This window comes from Erithacus rubecula, assembly GCF_903797595.1.
Source record: "Erithacus rubecula genome assembly, chromosome: 6".
NCBI lineage: Eukaryota > Metazoa > Chordata > Aves > Passeriformes > Muscicapidae > Erithacus > Erithacus rubecula.
Window position 1 is genome coordinate 46,474,112 of NC_136688.1, and position 18,467 is coordinate 46,492,578.

An 18,467-nucleotide genomic window follows, 5' to 3' on the forward strand; every position below is an offset into this window, starting at 1 on the left:
ATCTTCCTCAGCTGAGTCTCACAAAAAATAAATGCCTATTAAAATCTTTCTGAAGCAAGAGGTGCCAATTTCAATTAACATGGCTGACTTTCTCTGCTGCTGCTGCAGACTAGGAATGCTGAGAGGATTTCTTACCACAGCTTTTGTATAGATAAGGTAGTGTAGTGCAGGCCAACTCTTTAGCTGGTATGTCTACTCCTATCATACCCCATACAAAAAAGGAGTGACACCTTGAATTTGCCAATGCAAAATCCTAAACTTCTAAACCAAAAGTTTGGCAAAAATAGATTGTTCCATCCCTAAAGACAGAAAAAGAAGTGGTGACTTGATTGGATGGATAGTGTTGTTTATTTTCTGGAGGTTACTTGATATAAGCATAATTTATGGTCATTTCCAACTCTTCCTTCTGTTGGCTGGGCAGTAAGTAGAAAATAACAAGTTGCAAGGCATGCAGAACAAAGAAAGGAAAGATTCCTTACTTGAGGTATAGGTTTGGCTGTCAATATGCCAAAACATCTTGTTGTATCCTCAGGAGGATATAGCTTTCGTCTCCTGAAGTTGAGCTCATCAGGGAGAGGAGTCGTTAACACCATTCCTATTACATACAAGTAACAGGGCTGATCAGGTTTGGGATAACTATCCCTCAAACATTCTGGAATCTGAAAAAAATAAAAAAAGAAAAACCATTAACATGATAAAAACCAGCAAAGTTCACCTAGCTATTATTCTTTGAGTAAGTCCTCTTAGGTTCATTTGGAGACACACTGCTAAATACAAGGAACAAAAAAAACTTATTCTGGGGTCAAGCAGTGTTTTTTTCTCAAGAAAAAATGTTTGGCTAGCAGCCTGGCATGGCAGCCATGAGATTTCCACTGTCCTCAGTAGGTGAGCAGGTGGACAGAGGGTGGCCTTTCATAAGACTTACTAATAACCTGTCCTATAGGTTCCCATCAAGTTCCTGTAAATTTTCTAGTAGATACTGTTTTGGGACACTTCCCTACAAATCTATTAGAACTGGACCTCCTGAAGACAAAGTTGTGGACTGATGATGAAGGTAAAATATGGGCATTTGGGAAAGAAACTCACCATCTGTGCCTATTAGGTGCTGCCCCAACTCTTCCTCCTTCCCTTAACCAATGTCAAGCCTTACCCCTTACCCTTGGGAGCAAGTACAGATCACAACTTTACGAAGTGGATGTGTCATCACGGCTCTCAAAACCCTCTATAAGCAAGTGCCCACCTGCCACAGGTGCTGCCAAATCTACAGAGTGCTGGAATCTTGGCTGTCTGCACTGCCCTACACCATCCTGTGAGGCTGCTTGTGCCCCCTACCCCCTGTGCTGGTCCTGCTGCCATGGCTCTGCTTCCTCACTGGCCAGCCTGACTGCTCTGGGAGGGACTTTACCAAGAGACCCATCACACCTGATGGCAGATCTCCCCCATTGCACTAGATTGCTTTGGATCACACCATTTAACCATGTTTGTGTTTTAATCTTGCTTTTGGGTATGCTTAGAACCTTGCTTTCTGCAATAGTCGATGAAGGCAAAACATGCCTCTCCTCACATTAAGCAGATTGAAACAAACTATGATGCCTTTGATGTCCTTTCCTTTGATGCAAATGTCTACATGGAACCAGTAACACTAGAGCACATTTTATGTCTAAGACCTTTGGAACTTAACAGTAGAAAAGGGAAAAAAAAAGGTAAAAAGGAAATTGTGTGTATTCAGAAAAAACAAAAAGCTTGACTGAACTTACAGTTTCATTAACACTGATTCTTTTTCCAGCACCATTGTTTAAAAGTTTCGATGCACTTGGGATAAACACATAAACAAAATTCAATAACCTGCCCCTCTGTCCAGGCACTACAATATCTGAGTTTTCTCATTACAATTCTACCTTGCAGATGTGAACACTAGCAATGGCCACAAGCACTTTTAATTCTGCTGCTCACATTTGTCATAGACATTAAGAAACCATGTTTTATGTTTGGTAGAAGTTCATTACTTTGCAGGTCTCAAAATGATCCTCCTGTTTATCCAAAACTAAATTGCAATACATGTAGTCCTGGATTTTAAAGTTATGCTGCAGTAAAACTATGGCCTTGGCTTAATGGAAAATTACTCATAAATTTAATAACTACATTAAACCCAAGAGGATCTTGCAGACCTTAAACATTTGCCAAAGCTTTTTTTCCAGATGTGAGAAGTTGGGACAAAGGCAAGGGGAAAGTATTCTTATAGATTCCCTATTAAAAAAGAAATAACTGAGAAAGAATGATGCATCACTTGACAAATCAACTCCTCTGAATGAGATACCGTAATCCTGCATTTTATGAATCACCTCTATCCCAACAATTTTACCCATGAGGTAAGAGAAAAGTACTTGTAACAAAAAAACCTGCAAAAATGCAGACTGTTGCATCTTTGTAAAATGCAAAGATTATCAGATTCTATGAGTTACCTGTCCTATTCAAAAAACCTTAGGACCTGTAACAACTGCAGAGGAAAAAGGAAGGTTCCGGTGTAGCTGCAAAATACTCTGAGACAAAGCTTATTTTCTCCATTTTCTCTTAAATTATTTTCAATTTCCCCACAAATACCACTTAAGAAGTCCAATTTTACAAGCTGGTGTGGTTGAAGCCTGTTGTAACAGATTGTGAATACATGACTTAACACAGAGCTGTATTTTCTTATGTGATCCTTTCAACAGATCAAGTATAATGTAAAATATAATATTTAGAACTACTTTAAAAGTGAAAAAAATTAAAAGCACATTTATTGGATATTATAAGAGTTAAACCAGGAATTATGAAATTCTGTGTTCAACCAGTAAACTTGCCAAACTAAACCAAGCATCCAGAAAAAAAAAAACAAAAAAAACCAACCCCAAATACATTTCTGCATTTAGCCCAGGGCACATCTTTAGTGTTCAACTATTTGTCCAGAAAGCCATTAATAAGGTAATGATCTTACAGATCATTAATGCAGGACTAGTTTCCTCAGTTATTTTCATACTAGACAAGTAAGTATTTGCCAACAAGCCCTACAGAAGGTGAATGTTCTTTGAGCTCACAGGCATGCTTCCAAAGCATGAGGTACCATAAACTCAGGTAGCACTGCAGGCTTCCACAGAATTAGAACAGCAAAGTATTTCCACTGTAAGTACAAAACTTCTAAAAATTTCTAATCAACTAAGATTAAGAGTTGGCAATTCTGTTTTACTAACACATAAAGCATGAGATCAGAGATTTGGACAGCAGTAAGTGATACTAACAGCTTTAGGATAGCACTGTCTTCGTTTTGTAGAGCCTGGCCTTCCTGGAACACTGGTTTCTTCTTCATCATGTAAATCAAGTTCCTCCTCATATTTAACCGTTTCTTTACCAACTGGCATCAAATGATCATCCAGTTCACCTGAATATTATGAAAGAGGACAAAGAAATAGCATTATGAACAATTAAATCTTGGCCCCTTCAGATCCTACACAGTAGTGAGATTGTTTGTGAAAACACCTCATATGTAAGGTTTTAAAAAACAAGGACTACTGCAAGGCTCCAAAAGTGCAACTTGGAGGAAAGAGTGATGAAGACTTAATTTGGGGCAAAAATGTTTATTTGTAGTACAAAACCTCTTATATTTCTTTTAAAAAACTGAATTCCATAATGAAAATATCCAAGAACTCTTTTTGCCCATAAAAAACAATCTTTGATTGAAACACTTATTTTAAAATATCACTCACATGGAGTTAAACAAAGGAAGATGGAAAATTTCTATTTCTCTATCATTCTTAAAAACCAAATTACTGCTGTTGAATGTGCACTTCCAACACTGGGTTGAGCCACCATCAGTACATTCAGTGCCAAAATCTTTGTCTATTGTACTATTGCTGCTTTTGCCATTTAATACAAAATTTGTTATATCACCAGATTTCCCGGGAAAATTTAACTTCCGCTTACAAGGAGTAAGCTCAATTAGTAAGTACACAACTGCATCACAAAACAAGGCAAGCAAAAGAAAGCAGCAATGGATGGCTACAGCAGAAGGGCATGTACATATATAACATCCATTCCATGTGCAATTTCTCAACTATGAAATATACCTTTGCAGAGAGGTTGTTTTTTCAGTTCTTACCAATTTTGTGCAGTTTTTCACAGCAAATAAGAGCGACAACTCTCTCAGCCAGTCTTGCACAACTCATTGGAGGGCCCTATAAACATTTAAATACTTTGTCAAAACTTTGGTTTACTGACAACTTACTTACATATATTTAGCTTAACACAAGCATTTGAGACAAGCAAAATTTCTGTAAAAATCACATTGATGGCAGTTTTGTGAAAATATTCAGGCTTTCCAATGTTTTTCCAAAATTACAAGAACTCAACTACACTATTGATCAAAACCAATGAAGGACAAGTGCATGAAACAACAATGTACAGGGAAGAATAGCAAAATATTTTTGCCTTTGGCATAAACAGTAACTGATGGAAAATGAATTATAACAAAAACAGATAGTAATCTAAAACCAGTCAGAGAATACCATACAATTACCAACAGTGAAACTAAATGTAGAAACAGCACAGACCAATTCTTAGCCCAACATATTCATGTATTCCCATGCTCTTCCTTCCCCAAATACCTACAACAATTGAAGCTCGAAGAGGTGAGTTGATTGGCAGGTAGAGAGTAGAGTAGAAGGTATGGTCAGGTAGTTCCCTGGTCTTACACTTGGGAGCCAGGTGTGTAAATGGATCACTTGGTAATCTAGCACAGTACCTAAAAGTTGACAAAACATTTCACACATCACCAAAACCTGCAAATTGAAACCTAAACACTTTTCAGTGGAACCTTACCTTACTGGTATGAATGCTAGAGAAGACAATTTCAGGCACTGTAAAGCATGGTAAAGGTGCACTACTGACTCATATTCAATCAACTTCTGAGCAGAAGACCTCAAAGTCCTTTATTATAAACCTGGTCTGCAAAAAGGTCACCCCAGCTTGTAAGGATGCACAAGGCTATTTCCTGCCAGATCTCAGGGCTCCCATTACGTCTCCTGAGTTTACTGTTGTCTTATTCCTCCCGTTTATCATGGAGTGCCCCCTCCTGCCTTTCCTCCCTTGTACTGACTTCCCTCCCTCCCAACTTGGTATTAAATGCAAATATACTGATGTTAAACTGTGCTGGACCTCCTAACAGTCCAGAGTAATGCCACACATAACCAGTTGCCAGACAGCCTTTGAACCATTTACATCTGCCATTCATCCTTCAAATCTCACTGGTTTGAGAAGCTTTTTTTTACCAGGCAGTCCATCAAAACAATCAAAAAAATCTCAAGAATTTAGCTACTAAGGTAGTACTTTGGCAACTGCAACACAAGCTTTATTTCATTAAATGACATTCACTGCTTTTCACAGTCAACCACTTAATGACACTGGAGATAAAAAACCCTCAGTAAAACTTGGTTTCTGCCAACCCCCTTTTCTTTATGGGCCTAAGAACTGTTGCCACAAGGATTTGGTCGATAGCCTTCCATATGACTACAGTTAAATTGACTGGTCCACAGCTCCTTGGATCTTACTTCTTTGCCTTTTTTGTCTTCCTGTCACTGAGAACCTCCTCTAATTACCACTGCCTTAGAGAGTTGATATTTGAGTAGCTCCCATCCTGTCTTGTGGATTTTAATTACTGTGGTTTTGTTTGTAAAGATGACAACAGATTGCTATTACAAATGTGAATATTAGAACTGGAAGATCAAACTACTGTTTTAACAGTTATTTTATTTATTTATTTTTAAAACAGCTTGACAAGAGCAAAAATGAAAATTTACTATACATTTTGAAGCTGAATGTTTTCAGGGAAGCTTTTGATTAAACAGGAATCAACATCAAAACATTTATTACCAGAGCTAAAACTTCTGGTTGGATAAAGAAAGCAAATAATCCCTTAAAACCTCTGTGACCACTTTCTTTAAGAGAGAAGATTCTGTCAAGATGCCCAAGAGGAAATGTGTAAATTACCCAGTTCATGCATTCATGTTTTGAGACCAGCTATTATTCAATGACATGAAGTAAGAAGTGAATATACCTCTTACCTATTTATGTGTCCAATAGCAGTGTTAATAGTAACCCTTGGACTGTTCTCATCTGGCCTCAACACATAGGGTGGAAAGATATCATCATCATCAACAATAGGTTCAGTTTCAGTTTCATTGGCATCAACAGATTTTGAGCATTTGTTTCGGAGGATCTTAACATTTGAAGAACAAAACATGATGAGAGATTTTTCCCTTAAAAATTACTATGACACATTTAAAAAAACCCAGGCCCATTCCTTTGACTTCATACCTTCTCAATTGCTTTGTATGTCTTAAGATCTTCTTCAAAACTTTTGATTTTGTCTGTATCTGCTAACATAATGTAATTGGAAATTGGTGCTCTAGCTCTTCCTTTTGACTGCACGTAGGAGCGGTACTCTGTGGGCAAATCAAAACGCACCACCAAGTTGCATTTTGGTATGTCAACACCCTCCTCTACAATACTAGTAGCAATAAGTAGGTTGGTCTCATGTGCTCGAAATTTTCTAAGAACCTGCAAAAATAATCAAGACAAATTTGATATATTAGTCAAAGATCTGTTTCCATCATGAGATTTAACAAACGGCAGGAAAATCAAGATGAGTGGCTCCCAAAACATGTCTAGACATGAAAATACAAAACTATTACAATAACTCTTTTTGGAAACATTAAAACAATTTAAACAAGTTCTGTTTATCAGAACCAGCAGGTTTACAGGAATAAAATCAGGTATGTGGAATCAAATGTGTCTAAGAAGCTACTATAACCTGTAGCAACAGAGAGGATCCCCCTGTTTACTTATGAGTTTTCAGTGGTATTTCATTTTATATTTATTTTATAATATGAGTTTTATGTGGTATTAAAGAAAAAACAAATGCTGCTTTCAGGACACCATCTTTTCCCAAATACTCCTAAAGCATCCTCAGGGGGTAGAGCACATTCTAGAGCTGGCATTTCTGATATTTATACTATATATGAAACATTACTAAAGAAAAGTGTAGTGTCTGGAGCACAACCCAGCCAGGATGAGCTTTAAATGATGTAAAATTAGGGAGAGCAGAGCAGGTGTTTAACATTTATAACATTTAGTGATTAATCAAATTTAGAAAAAATAAAAATAATTTTCAATTGAGAAATTGAAAATAATTTAGAAAAAATAAATATCAAAATCAGCTTAACTACTGAAAATGTCAGTAAGCCTGACATTCTTCACTTATTATTATATTACTGCTAACATAATGAAGAAAAATTAGATAATGATCTAACTAGATATCAACATAATTTTACATGAAGTTTTAATTTGTATTTGTGTAGTGTGACAGTATATATAGCAGTATCTCAAAATATGCTTTTATTGTATCTCCAATTAGTAAGCATATTTGTTAAAACAAAGCTACAAACTTTTAATGACTGTGCTCCAAACTCTGCCTGTTGATTTGTTTTGTTTTCAAAGACACACATTCACATCCAAAAGGGTACAGCCAGATTACTATTTTTTTTTCCTTTAAGTTACCTCTTCCTGTTTTCTAAATTCTACTTCCATCTGCTTGTTACGAGGCTGGTTCTTGCCAATGCCATGTCCAGTTATAAAATTGCTACTGATGTAAGCCAGTTCTGGATCTTGCTTGCCAGCTTCTTTTATCAACCTAAAAATATTACATGTGTTTTTAGAAGTTACACAACCTATAAAATGGAGGAAAATCTATTATTTGTGAGACCTATATTAAAAGGAAAAGTGAAAACATGACAATTAAGTCATGTTAACACATAAACTGATTGCAGTTTTCTCAAAAACCTCTGTAAGGTTACACAAGACAGACTGCATACAGAAACACAAGGAGTGCTCATGCATCACATTTCAGACCTATCATGGTAAAACTAGATATTTTTAAACCAATCTATTACTCTAAGGCACCCTGTTGTTAAAGCACTCTACTCAAAACACTTTGTTAATTTTTTTCTGTAAGCTCTAGCAGATTTTAGAATAAAGACCTGTAACTGCTTCCTCAACAAAAGTATGTTTCTTCAGTATAAAATGTTAACTTCTCTTAACATTAGAACATTCTGTTCAAGTATACTGGTGACAAAAGGTTGTCCTGTTTTTCTCAAGTGATGCTCATCCTACACAGTGAGATGTTCACTACTTGTGAAATTAACCCAAATAGAGGATATAATACAATTCTTTAAAAGGAATACTCAACAGGGATGTGAGCATTCATGCTCTCATGTTATTTCCACTCAGTTTATTCTTTATGCTACAGAAGCAGAATAGGCTGCCTTCTGCAGTGCTCTGGTTTCACAGATAAGATAGAAGATTGCTCATCTAAATAAAGAATGCACTAATTCAAAGAATGAGGCATTTGTGGATTTAAAACCACAATTACAGTGTGCAACCAAAGCAAGTATGCTGGAGCATCATTAGTTGATCAGTTTTCAGGATGAACAGAACTTGGAATTGCTTAACTGCAACAGAATTTTGAGCAGAAGAGCCAATAAAAACCAAGGGATTATATACAACAATTAATCCCCAGCATGTGTCACTATAGCCAGCCCAGTACTAGTCTGCTCAAAGCATATCCATCATGTCCATTACCAGGTGCTCCCCACAGCCAAACAACAGCCTGCCTCTCTACACCTCCAGCAGTAACTTGAACCTTTCCCCAAAAAAATCCCTAGCACTTCTGCCTCACATAGAAGTAGATGGATGCTGTTCCAGTCCCCAGCTACAAGCCTACCATCTGCCCAGCAAGCTGCTGCCAAACCAGAGGGAAAAGGGCTCTTTTTACCCTTGAAAAACTCCTCAAGTCTTGCCCCCTTTCCTAGTTCCTGTTTTAAACAAAATGTATGGGAACATAAAACACCTTGAAGGCTTTCCTCCTTTGCAATCAGTTAAAAGTGGAATGAAGAGGGAGATAGGCAAGAGGACAGAAAAGAGGCATACAGATTGCCATCCTTAGGGAAACAGACTAGAAGGATCCTCCTGTGCTAAAGTGCAAATGTGGTTTGTTAGCTCAAGGCCAAATGGAGTTACATTTCTGTATGCAGTCTAGGCTCTTGAGACACTGAGAAAGTATGGGTTAATAACTGAACAGAGGTTTTTTTTTTTATTTCTTTTTCAACATGGCATTTCTGTGAGGTCATACAAATTAAGTACCTACTAAACATCTCAAACATCCTTACTTCAGTTCAATTGTACAGAATTGGACAATTAAAAGCATCTGAATAAAGACTCCACTGCAAATCTTCACCAAGTTCCTGAGAAACATATAGGACTTCAACCTTGTGACTAAAAAAAAACTATTTGTGGTAGTTTGTGGTGTTTTTCAAATAGACACAAGAACTTCTGCTTTCAAATCCTTCTCTTAGGGGAGCTGAGAGGTGCTGCAATGCAAATGGAAGGAAACAGGCTTTAGAAAATGTCTTCTATTCTGAAAAGGAGCTTACAGGCACCAGAACTAAACTGTATACACCAAATTAAAGTGAGCCAGTTCATCAACTGCATGTAATAAAAATGTAATGTAATAAAAAGACAGAGTACAACTCATGGCATGAATTTTGCCCTTCTTCAGTAATTTGGGATTTCATAAAATGCTATTCTAAATACTATCATAGTAATTATGTTTTAAGGAAAATTATACCTCTGTTTTAACTCAGTTCCATTTAATGATCCATACTGGATTACTGGAAGTAGCTGTGATACACTAATTCAAACACTCATGACCTTCTCATTCAGTAGAGTCCTTCCCCTATATATAGGCTAAGTATAGCTATCATCAGCAGAGGTGGTTTGAATTAAATGCACTCTGCTGAAGAGTGCCTGCAGTGAGCTTCTCCACCAAAGGCTTCCAGTCTTAATTCCAACAGCTCATGTCTGATAGTCAATACAGCATCAGGTATTCTGAAACCAGATGCTGCATGAGGTAAAAAACCATTTTGGAAGTCTGTCTGCTAGTTTTCAAAAGAGGATAAAATGTTACATATAGTTTTATATTTTGCGACCAATAACCTCTACTCAAGGTGCCTAAAGCTTAAAGATGGCAGAATTTGATCACCTATTTCATCTAGAGTCTGTATTCTGTCAGGTTCAATAGCAGTTGGGATATTGTATAGTGTATAAATCACAGAATATAAGAATGCACAGTGGAAAACCAGTATGATTTAAATCACATTCACAGCTGAACACAGAAGAAAAAAGTTTTCAGAATTCTGTTCATTCCCTGTAGGGTAATGAAATACTCATTTCAGCTCAGCAAAAGACTCTGCTAATGTTATTTCTTCAGTACTTGTTAACAGAATATGTTCATTTTTCTGAACAGCTTGGTTTGCCTCATATTGCAGATTTATGTGAACATATTTAAAATGCAGAAAAGGCAAAGATAAAAGTTGATGAAAAAAGCATAGGCAAGTCTGTAGATCAAAGTTATTATAAGTTATGCACTTATTAACTCGAGCAAAAATGTACCAAGAAAGGAGTCAGATTTAGAGGTATGCAGAATGCAATGAACAGCTCACACAGGACATTTGCTATTCTACTAGGGAAAACTATCAAAAACCAAAACCAGGATAGGTGAATCAATCACATCATTCATAGTTTGTGAAAAATAGCTTTTAACAATTAAGTGTTATACATAACTAACATATACCAACATTCAAGAATATGAACTGATAAGGAACTACGATAATGCCAATTGGCAATTACTCCCACATTCACATTTTTCTTGGTGGAGAGTTCAAGAAAGCACTTATTGTTTGAGTAAATAGGTGCTTTATAAACATCAACTTAGATGAGATATTTGTGCAAGGTTAAATTTGATTTTCTCTAGACTTGGATCATGTAACATTGGGATTTAATAGGGTAATGGTGAGATTTCCAGAAGTATTGCACACAGTAGGCTACAGAAGTTTCCAACATTCATTGCAAATATAAATCTAAAGACCTATTACAACAAATCAGTATATGCTTATTTTACAGGTTTAATATAGTATTTCACATTTTGCCTTCTAAAGGAATCAGATTACAAACTTGGGTTCAAAACAAGTCCTTGAGTACAACCTTCAAAGACACATGCTCTTCCCATAAGCTTTAGAAATACTTCATATGATCTCCTAAACCAAATTTATGAATAGAAGTCTGAAAATGCAAGGCAATCCCCTACATATTCATGATATTAACATCCTGGCAGCTCAGTCTGCCTTTTTTCTTCAGAATATTTTTTTTTTAAATAAAAAGCTTTACCTATTTAGAACAACTGCTGTGTATCTTCTTTCCACAAAAATAATTCCACACAAAATATTAGTAAAGGGAGATGGGAAATTAGTCTCTGGCTTCTCTTTCTCCTCAATTTCTTCATCCTCATCATCATCTTCAGAATCACTCCAAGATACGTAATTATCCTGATTCCTATTGTTATACCATTCAACACTTTCAAACTGCTGCCGTTCATATGGTTTGTATTTGCGCAAGATTTCAAGCAGCTTTATTACTTTTGGGGTCACAAATTTCAGGTCAAGTGAGGCAGGCGAGAAGTGCTCTTCACAGAGTGCATGTATTTTCCTTAGGAAAGTGTCTGTAAACAATAAAAATTTCCTGTGCAGCTCCTCTTGTTCATGTTTGATATACTTCTGCAGCTCTCTCACCATCATCCCAGCTACCTTATCTGCACACCACGGTCCCAGAACAACCAACACAGCTCGACAGTCTGACAATATCTACAACAAATGAATTCAAGTATCAGTTCAAAGAGTACATTCATGAACTACTCATTTAAGACTAGGGGCTTTTTTTCTCTTACAGCACAGTCTTTGTAAGGATCATGACAATTTTTCTACTTTAACAAAAATGCAGAAGTCTGATTTTCTGATTTAAATGACCTTCGAAAATTTGGTGTTTCTAATGGAGCAAGTTCCCCCCTCCCCCTTAAATTACTACAAATCAACTTCAAACTACTCATTTCTGAATCTTCAAAAAACCCCAAGTTTATTAAAAATTTTGTCATTTTGTAGAACTGCAATTTGAATTTATACTAAAAAGAATACTTTTTGAAGCAGTTAGATAAACAAAGCAAAAATTCTTATCTTTATTATATAACACAGAACTAACAGAATAAACACTTTACTGGGCATTTTATTTACTACTGATAGCTGGCAGGGTTTCAGGAAGGGCAACCAGAAAGTTGCATGGTGGCCTTAATGTAGCTTTAGGAAGTCTATTTTTTAAAAAGAAAACCAGAACATAGTGGTTTGTATGTGTGGGTGGAACAGTAAAAATAGAGAACTATATCTATTCATAGAAAACAGAATAGGCATTATTGTATCATCATAACCTTATCTGATGAGAAGTTCCTTCCTCCGGAAGAGTGAAGTTGTCAGACAATAAACTAGGAATCCAGAAATGGAATTCAAAGGACTATTAATAGGACTTATCATTTGGGTGTCCTATATGGTACTATGAGAAGAACTACAACAGCCAGGATGCTGGTTTTCAGCAGCTACTTTAATTTCCCTTCTATGAGGAAGTAAAGAACAGGCTATCATCCTCTTGATGCTATCCTATCCTCTGTGAAGTTTATTAGTTTTAAGGGCAAAACTATTCTAATTGTGACTGCATACAGAGGCTTGCTACTCTACACTGCCAAGACATAAAGCACCTCAGTCTGAAACTTTTTTTTTCTTTAACATGGGTGCCTCCATCTTCTTGGAGAGCTACTGTTTAAAACAAGCACAGAAGAGTCAATGACTTCTGGACTCTGGAAGTCATGAAGGTCACCTCTAGCCAGCATTCCTTATGTACTTTAGTCTATTATGGTTTAAGCTTAGCAAAGTAGCCAGGACCTCCAATTCCCATGCTCTGTGACTGGCTGCCTTACGTAACATCTTTCCCTCTGGCACAAGTAGTATTTTATAGACAATGTCAGAGCCCTCAGTTTCTAAGAAGGTTTAAGGAAACCAGAGTATTTTGGGCTGAAGAAAGAAATACATTCTCCAGATTTCTCATGGACAGCTACAGGAATAGTCACAGTAGTGACTCACTACTGACTTCTTGTTCAAAGACTCACACATGTAACTTAGTAGGCAATTCCAAACCAGGAAGGCCAAGCAGGGTTATAAAAGGTAACTGGACCCCCCTGTGTGAGAGAGGATAAACGTCTGCATGGAGCTGATAAACACTCCACACCTTCTGTACCATCCTCTGACAAAAATCAGGACAACACAGGGGCAAGCACAGAGAAAGTCAGGGGCAAGCCTGAGACTCAGATCCTGTTCCAGCAAGGTGTGGCACTAGTCCAGTATTGCTCCAAGATAAACTACAGACACCATACATCTCCAGTTGGAATTTTTGCCTAAGTTCTTCCTTTATTAGCTTTTAATACAACGGGGTACAGTCCAAATTCTTCCTGAAGCATTATTTTCTCTTCTGTACTGAATTATTCAAAGGTCACAGGAGACTGAGAAAATGCCAAATTTTTGACTTCAGAGATAAGGACTTAACAACATCAGGGTGCAGAATTGTTTTAGTACTTTAAGTAAATCTGAATCTCAAACTAAATGAAATTCTAATCAATGCCTGACATTGAAGCCCCACTCATTTATGAAAACTGCATGTTAATGAACACAAAAATCAGATGTTATTTTGCTTCAGATAATCAAGGATGGCTAGCTAAGGAGGTTTCAGTTATGTAGCACACATGGCAAAGAAAAACAGTAGTAAGATTTCTATTCCCCAGGTTTCCCACATTTCTTTACATCCTTACCTGCTTAGAAATTAAGGTTGAATCTCTTTCTTTTGAATGTACAGATATGTTGCAGTCATTTAGAAAAGCAAGCGCTTCATCCAATTCCTTTAGCAATCTTCCATACAACCCACTTTTGTCAGTATATGGTCCACAGTCTACAACAATCTCACATGGCTGAGAAGTATATCTTAATGAGGGCAAAGATCAAGTTAAACACAGCTTCTGAAAGCCAGAGCTATTTCAGCTCCTAAGGTTATACAGCAAACACAACAGCAACACGATGTGTATTCAAGAACATTTCTTTTCCCACTATGAATCAATAATTATTAAAAGTTATACAGTTAAACCCTTCAGAAATACTGATGGAATTCATTCTAGATACTGTTCTAATACAGACCCAAAAAAAAGGCTAATATTTCTATTCTCGTTTCAAATATTGGAAAATTTAAGCAAATTCTATTTACTTCACCACCATCTTCACTTGTTTTTCCATAACACTCCCTTGCTATACAAAAGAAAATTCATCCACATAATGTCAATTTATGGCTATATATATATTTACACAAGTAAAATAATTATTATTCTTGAATGGCAGCAAGAAATTCTTAAAAGGAACGGGTTTAGACAAATCCGAAAAAATGCATTTAAAACATTTACATGTGGATGAAACACCTGTTCCATACTATGAAAAAAACACTTTTAACTTTGTCTGAAACTCATTAATACAGTACAAGTGGTAGGAAAAAACATGCTACACAGCAACCATTTAATCCTAATTTCCCCACTACAAGCCATTGCATTATCTCTAATTTAAACAACATTCACAGGATTCTAGATTCTGTAACTCACTTGCTTTGTTATTTAAGTATTTACTCCCTCCTCTCTTTTCCCCCTATCTTTCATTAGCCTTTAAAACTCAGGCTATTTGGGGGGAAAAAAAAAGAAAAGGTAACTTCTCTGGCATTAAGAGCATATTGTACTGTGGATGTTGCCACATTTTCCCAAATAGTGATATTATGGCATACACTGGGCATGAAATTGTTACACTCCACACACAAGAGTGCATTTTAAAAGGTTCAGAAATTTTTGTGCAGTGTCAGTTTTTTAGCTTGGTGGTGTGCTGAAGGTTTTTTTGGTTGTTTTGGGTTGAGTTTTTTTATTTGAGGATTCGTTTTGTTTTTTAACTACAGAAGCTCTCTCCCTACCAAGGCAAATCAGCCTTTATTCTCAAAAGCCATTTAACATTCCATCTCCACCCTAAATGGAATAGCAGCATCATATACACACAAACTTTTCTAAAATTTAGAAGATGAAATATTGCTACTGGTTTATTCCTCTATTTAAAATGAAAATGCAGGCATAAATTTACCAACAATCATTATAAAACACACCTGTCTAAGACCACCAAATCAGTTGCAGTTTCAGCATTGCTCTTCAAAATTTGCTCCAGTTTCTGGATCTTCTCCTCTAACTCAGCAGGATCACATTTCCCATTTAAAATGGAAGCTGTCAATCCCAAAATTCGAGGACATGATGGATAATCCTCACAGATCTGTGAAATAAAATCAAATTAAATTATTTATGAAAGGTACCCTGTTAATCTACCTGCAAACCTATCATGCTTAGGCTGGAAACTTTTATTTCAATAGCAGATGTTGCAAAAGAACAAACATTGAATTAATATTTTCTCTTCTACTGACTGGAAGTTAAACAGTCATCACATTTAAACGTAAATATTTACAACATGGAAAACCAGAAAGAATTAGCATTAAACAGAATATTCTTGTCACACTTACAATACATAATATAACACTTCCACACCATATAAAAAGGCACGAGCACTTGAAAAGAGATTTGCATATCCTATTTCCCTAACTCAATTATGTTACTAATGAGTTTTAAAAATTCCCCTAGTTCAATGAATTTAGTTTCTATATTAAAGACAGATTTTTCTTTAATCCCCGCTGTAAAATACAGTAAACATATTATTCTTTTATCACACAGTATCACTAAAGTCTTATACAGTCATTTCATAGTCCCAGGAACATGGTAACATTGGTTCCACTAATATTTTTTTTGGTAGCAAAAGTTGCCTTAAACGGTTCTCAATTCTCCAGCCCTCCCACTGACTTCTCCTCCTCAACCAAGTACATTAAACATTCACCCAATAAATGCACCTTCATAATTTCACGGTATGGATGATCCTGGATTGCAAGATGGCACTCATCAAACACCAGAAGATTAATATTTGACAGGGATAAATACTCATTTCTCAAAACAGTCAAAGCAACGTGACATGTCATAACCAGAACCTAGATTGAAAAGAAAAAAATGTCACAAGAAAAGCACAAGCTTTCTTAGGTCAAGGTGAAGGAGAAAAAGCCTTCTGCAGGCCTTGAAAGAGACAGCATTGGCAAACATCAACCCCTACTCATCTACCTACATCAGGTAAGGTCAAAAAAGAATATAAAACATTCTCTACTGGAGAAAGCCATATGTCTGAATGGTGTATTTAAATATATGTCTGTATCACTCCAGTCACATGGTGCCCAGATAAAAAATGAATATAACAGACAATCTCAACACCAATCAGACCACACAGAAAAGTATCATTAAATCCTAATAAATTTAATGTCCTTATACATGTCCTATCATCATGTCTCTGGCAAGGTAGTTCTTCATAAGGTATTAGCTATTTGCAGCTGTAACATAAGCTGGATGCTATCAGAATTTTTTTTTTGGAAAACCTTATTTCTTGTACACTAACACATAAAAATTGAGTTTGTTGATAAAATTATGTAATTTTTACACTCACTTTGAACTTCACTAAGTATAGTAACACTTTCTTCTGTCAGAGTTTGTCAGACCTATTCCATAGAGCATTACTGATCACCAGAAAGCAAACTCCAAAATCCTAACATTTAATAAAATTTTAAACAGCATTTGAAGTATGGTATGCACATTCAAAATTTCTTCTGCAATCACCATAATGAACAAGTCAGGGAGATTGAAAATAAAGGACTTACAGGATGGCTTTTTAAAAATAACATGAAAACACCTACATATATTTGCCTCACAATTAAATTAACATACAAATATTACCAATATGCTGAATTTCTTTTAAAAAAGACTGAATGTAAAAGTAAAAGGAATCACTTCTGGTCCAATCTAATTTCTGTATGCTTTGCTTACCCTTTTTACTTAATACATTACCTGATGCTTAGAGAATTCCTGACTCCACTTCTCTTTTGTCCATGATTCAGTTATCTCCAAACTTGAATACTCTCCCACTTTAAGGTCTGAATGTGTCCTGACAGCTGACACTTGTTGAGCAACTTGATTTGCTTAAGGAAAAAAATAAATCTCATTTACATAAAGGTCTTCTCATACCTCAATTTATGTGTGTCATATGACCTAGCACCACATTTCATAATGTGATCTTTAGCTTAGACTAATGTTAAACCATGTGTACATAGCAACTGCCTCTACACAAAACCACATCAAGGAAACAGAATTGGTAACTAAATTGCACTTCAGATTCAATGTCTAACTTTAAAATAGGGAGCAGAACATGTTATATATATAAATAGATTATATTAAACAGATGATGAAACCAAAGATGAAAGGCATCACATCCTGCTGTTGAAGACTTTACCAAAAGTTTCTCCCAACTTTGCTGCCACAGAATTTCTGTTACAGAGTATTTAATGGAAAAGCTAGCAGTGTGTTTAGGAACATTTCCTCTTACCCGAGTTGACCAAGAACACAGTTCTTTTTCCATTTTTGTTGAAATCTCCCCTGATCTGATAGGACAGCTCTTTAGTGAGTAGTACTGCAATAAAAGTCTTCCCTGAGCCAGTGTTTAAGCAGACTATTGTATTATGATCCAAAGCTGCTTCAAGCAGTTCAACCTAGGTTTAAAAAAATAATAATGTCCTTACTTACACCAATGCAGTGAAAAAGCTGACAAAAAATAACAAAAATGATAAATAAACTATAGACAAGTACAAGTCAACAGTATCGCTTGAGATCTTTCAAGAGCCATATAATTAACATGTCTCTTTCATAACAATGTATTCTCACAGTCCTTCAAAAATATTAACACACTATTTATAGCCCAGCTTTTAAATCTAAAATCCTTCAGTGCCACAATCTGCTCTCAGGTAGCTTTCTGAATGTATTGTTTTAACAAATGATTCTGTTGCTGTATACATAGTGTGAAGTAAGAAGCTACACATTTTCAAATCTAATTGCACGCATCAATTCAGCCAAATAAGCAAGTAGACTAGCTCAAGTTACTCAGTAATGCTAACAAAACACCTCTGGGCATATCTGCAGTGCAAAGAGAACTGGTATTCTAGAACCCAGTTTTCCCTACAGTGAAAAATCAGAGTACCCTGATGGGGTGGGTTTCTGACTTTAGAGGGCTGCTTTGACCAGTATATGAACCAAAAATCACAACTAGTACACCATGTGAAAGACAAAGTGAGAGGTGAAAGGGGACATGGATGTATGCATACAGTTGAGAGGCACAGTTGATTTGTCCCCAGCAGCATTCTGCAGAGAGTGGCAGAACACTCAGCTTAAAAGCTGTTCTGCTTGTTAGAACAAACTGAGAAGAGGGAAGGGGGGATATAACAAATGTCAAACAAAGCCAAAC

At 36.2% G+C, this 18,467-nt stretch overlaps 1 protein-coding gene across 1 annotated transcript in view; it reads right to left on the minus strand.

Annotated features, from left to right (window-relative positions):
• The window catches only part of DICER1 (dicer 1, ribonuclease III), a 62,475-nt gene that overhangs the window by 19,976 nt on the left and 24,032 nt on the right, over window positions 1-18,467 (minus strand). The window contains 13 exon segments of the mRNA XM_079309074.1: window positions 480-659; window positions 3,276-3,415; window positions 4,133-4,208; window positions 4,642-4,774; window positions 6,093-6,247; window positions 6,346-6,588; window positions 7,588-7,720; window positions 11,311-11,783; window positions 13,826-13,994; window positions 15,199-15,359; window positions 15,985-16,119; window positions 17,021-17,151; window positions 17,556-17,718. Coding sequence (XP_079165200.1) covers window positions 480-659; window positions 3,276-3,415; window positions 4,133-4,208; window positions 4,642-4,774; window positions 6,093-6,247; window positions 6,346-6,588; window positions 7,588-7,720; window positions 11,311-11,783; window positions 13,826-13,994; window positions 15,199-15,359; window positions 15,985-16,119; window positions 17,021-17,151; window positions 17,556-17,718 — 2,292 coding nt within the window.